Here is a 3,692-nt window from a genome sequence, read left to right as displayed (position 1 = left end):
CGCATGCAAGCAAGCTTTGTTAGTAGGGATGAATGAGTAGAGCTAAGAAAGGGAGTGACTCTTTTTTTTACAGAAGCCACAAATATGTAGCCACCTAGCTAGAAGAGAGGAACCAGTGGCAGTGACCGTCGCTGCATCCGTGGCGGCTGGCGTGCAAGAAAGCTGCTCGGTCAATGCATTGTGGCGGACGCATCGGCGCATGCATGCTCGATCGGCGCATTGTGGGATCGTGGCATCGGTGCATGCAGGCTCGATCGACGCATGCAGACAGGCTTTGCTGGGTGCATGCATAGCAGTCTTCTGTCCTGGCGAGGCGCGCAGACGTTTAATGCAAGGGATGATCCAACGGTCGAACAACGACACCACCCAATGCGGCCCCACTTGTCAGGTCGAATGGACGACACAGCCCAGCGTGACCCCACTAGTCAGAGTTAACGGTCAAGCTTTTGACCGGACGTCAACGTCTGTTATGCCCAGTTATGAGGGTTTCTCACAAGGAAGTGAAGAAAATTGAGCAAAAATTAAGAGTGCGGAGATGAATGAGTAGAGGGAACCAGGGAACCTTAGGCCGAACCGAACAGCAGAGGAACAAACGAGAATACAGCATTTCAAAGCTTACGCATGCTAAGTTCAAAAAAAGCTTACGCATGCTCTCCCCCGCCGCCGCCGTTGTAGCCGCCGTCCGCGCCGCGGGCGGGTCACCGACGGCCGTACGCCGCGCCCACGCGCGTCTCCTCAAGGATGGCCTGGCGCTGCACCCTCCCGCGCCGTCCCTTCTCGTCTCCGCCTACGCCAAGTGCCGTCTCCTCCCCGACGCCCGCAGGGTGTTCGACGAAAGCCCGCGCCGGGACCTCCACCTCTACTCGTCGCTCCTCACCGCCGTCTCCAACTCCGATGCTCCTTACCTCGTGCTCCCGATCATACGTCGCATGCTCTCTGCTGACGTCCTCCAGCCCGACCACTTCGTCCTCGCCTCCATCGCCAGCGCCTCCGCCAGGTTGCGAAGCCTCAGTCTTGGTAAGCAGCTCCATGGACACTTCGTTGCTTCCCCGTATAGCGGAGACGATGTCGTCAAGTCTTCTCTGATCGATATGTACTGTAAATGTGGTTTTCCGGATGATGCCAGGAAGGTCTTTGATAGTATGAGTGCCAAGAACAACGTCGTGTGGACTGCACTTGTTTCTGGGTACGCGTCGAACGGCTATACTGACGAGGCGCTGGAGCTCTTCCGGAGCATGCCTGGACGCGGCCTCTTTGCATGGACTGCGCTCGTATCAGGATTTGTAAGAGCTGGCGAGAGTGTTAGCGCGGTGGAGCTGTTTGTTGAGATGAGGCGGGATGCCATCACTATTGATGATGCATTTGTGTTGTCAGCTGTAACTGGTGGGGCTGCTGACCTGGCTGCGCTTGTTCTGGGTAGGCAGTTGCATGGTTTGTCCATGAGGCTTGGGTTCTTGTCCAGCATGATGGTTGGGAATGCATTGGTTGACATGTACTCCAAATGTAGCGATATACACTCCGCTAGAGAAGTATTTGAAGAGATTACAGTGCGTGATATCATCTCGTGGACGACAATGATTGTTGGAGAGGCTCAGCATGGTCGAGCAGGGGAGGCTTTTGCTCTTTATGACCGGATGATTCTTTCAGGAGTGAAGCCCAATGAGGTGACATTTGTTGGGTTGATCTACGCATGTAGCCACGCTGGTCTTGTTCAGAAAGGTCGGCAACTGTTTGACTCAGTGAAGCGGGAGTATGACATCAACCCTGGATTACAACTCTATACATGCTACCTAGATCTTCTTAGTCGCTCGGGCCATTTATCAGAAGCTGAAGAACTCATCACTACGATGCCATATGAGCCAGATGAAGCTGCTTGGGGGGCCCTCTTGAGCGCGTGCAAGAAACACAACGATGCTGAAATGTGTGTCAGGGTTGCTGATAATCTGTTAGAGCTGGGACCAAAATATCCTTCAACATGTGTCTTGTTATCTAATGTCTATGCAGTGAATGGCAAATGGGGGTCTGTGAGCACGGTGAGAAAACTCATGGCTAATATGAAGATAAATAAAGAGCCTGGGTATAGCTGGGTTGAAGTTGGAAGAGAATCTCGTCTGTTTCATGCTGGGGAAGTGCCGGTTGATATGAGAGAAGAAATTCTAGTTTTTCTCGAGGAATTAGTCTCGGAGATGCGCCGAAGGGGCTATGTCCCTGATACCAGTTCTGTGATGCATGATCTGGAGGAGCATGAAAAGGAGCACCATCTTTTCTTGCACAGTGAGAGGCTGGCTGTTGCCTTTGGAATCCTCAAGTCTCTTCCGGGGTCGGTGATCCGGGTGGTGAAGAACCTCCGGGTCTGTGGGGACTGCCATACAGTGATGAAGTTAATTAGTGAAATTTTCCAGAGGAAGATTATTGTGAGAGACGCTACTCGTTTCCACCATTTTGAAGGTGGGAAGTGCTCTTGTGGTGAATTCTGGTAGCAGAACTGATCTGCTGATGTTCAGTTGTGCCTCTAGTCCTCTAGGTATGGTCTAATATCTTAACTTTCCCATGTCTAAAGAAATCTGTACGGAATGGATGACCTTTTTCTATATGACTCAATTGATGTTTCAGTCTTAGAAAAAACAAAACCGTATTGTGCCTTCTCCTTGTATAGATGGGCCAACTAACAAGCGAGACTAATAGAAACTAGAATTGTTCATTTGTTGTATCCTATTGTTCCCAGCTTTATGTACCTCCTGGTAACAGATAGTCCTTTGGAGTAGCCTGGGGAAACTATAGGGTCATGTTGCTACATTTTTTTCCTAAAAATTCTAAACATTTTTGTCGGTGAATTCAAAGGTTATGTTGTCGGTGAATCATGTGTTTTTTTATCCTTCGTACTTGTCTGATCTGCTATTTTGCAACCCAGCTCTCCAATACTGTGGATATAATACTACTAGTAGAGCTTGGTGAAAGATTAGACTGAAGTAGCTAAGATTGAGAATTTCAAAGATCTGTTGACTCAGGTACTCCAATTTTTTCTTTTTCTTTTTAGAAAAGATAAACCCCAGCCTCTGCATCTTGCGATGAACAAAGCCAAATTTTATTAAGGTTCCACTATCAAGCTCCAGTTCTGAAGTACAAGAAAGACAAAAAAACAAGCCAGCAAAAAATTGAATATATGCCTACACACATAGCCTACTATTGAACCGTCACCCAAACCGGTTGTACGTATCCCGTGCTACCATCTCCCATTGGTTGCACCGTGTTTTAATCCATCGACACAAAGTTAGACACAATGGATCCGAATGGGTTATAAAAATTGGAGATGTAGGATTTAAGGTTCTCTTGACCAACAATGGTGCCCTCATCTTGTTCAAGCTGAACAATTGTCTTCTTTCTATGCTACCTGTTTGCAATTAAATGGAAAAAACTGGGTGTTACTATCACCTTCCAGCACGTCCCTCACTTTGGCACTTTGACTAATGGGTTGGCTAAACTTGTTTCTTTACCTTATTACATGCCTACATAACAAGTTTGATGCCACCCCAGTAGAAGAGTTTTATGTTTGTGGACAACATAGGATACCATTTTTTTTTTCAACAGCGGTGATTCTGAGATCTTATCTTGTTCCGCGAAATGACTACTGAAAATACTTGAACTATTAGAGAATAGAAGGATACCAAAACTTCAACATGTTTATGTTGATG

The 3,692-nt window shown here is 47.8% G+C and overlaps 1 protein-coding gene across 1 annotated transcript; it reads left to right on the top strand.

Annotated features, from left to right (window-relative positions):
- Positions 1 to 596: 596 nt before the first annotated feature.
- LOC119344316 (pentatricopeptide repeat-containing protein At4g14050, mitochondrial-like) lies at positions 597 to 3,256 on the top strand. The gene has a single exon (XM_037614805.1). The coding sequence runs from the start codon at positions 648 to 650 to the stop codon at positions 2,478 to 2,480; it is 1,833 nt and encodes a 610-aa protein (XP_037470702.1). The 5' UTR covers positions 597 to 647; the 3' UTR covers positions 2,481 to 3,256.
- The last annotated feature ends 436 nt before the right edge of the window (positions 3,257 to 3,692 follow it).

Source organism: Triticum dicoccoides, chromosome 1B, assembly GCF_002162155.2.
Source record: "Triticum dicoccoides isolate Atlit2015 ecotype Zavitan chromosome 1B, WEW_v2.0, whole genome shotgun sequence".
In the NCBI taxonomy this organism is placed as follows: domain Eukaryota; kingdom Viridiplantae; phylum Streptophyta; class Magnoliopsida; order Poales; family Poaceae; genus Triticum; species Triticum dicoccoides.
The sequence above is the reverse complement of the archived record's forward strand: the minus strand, read 5'-3'. Positions and strand labels throughout refer to the sequence as shown.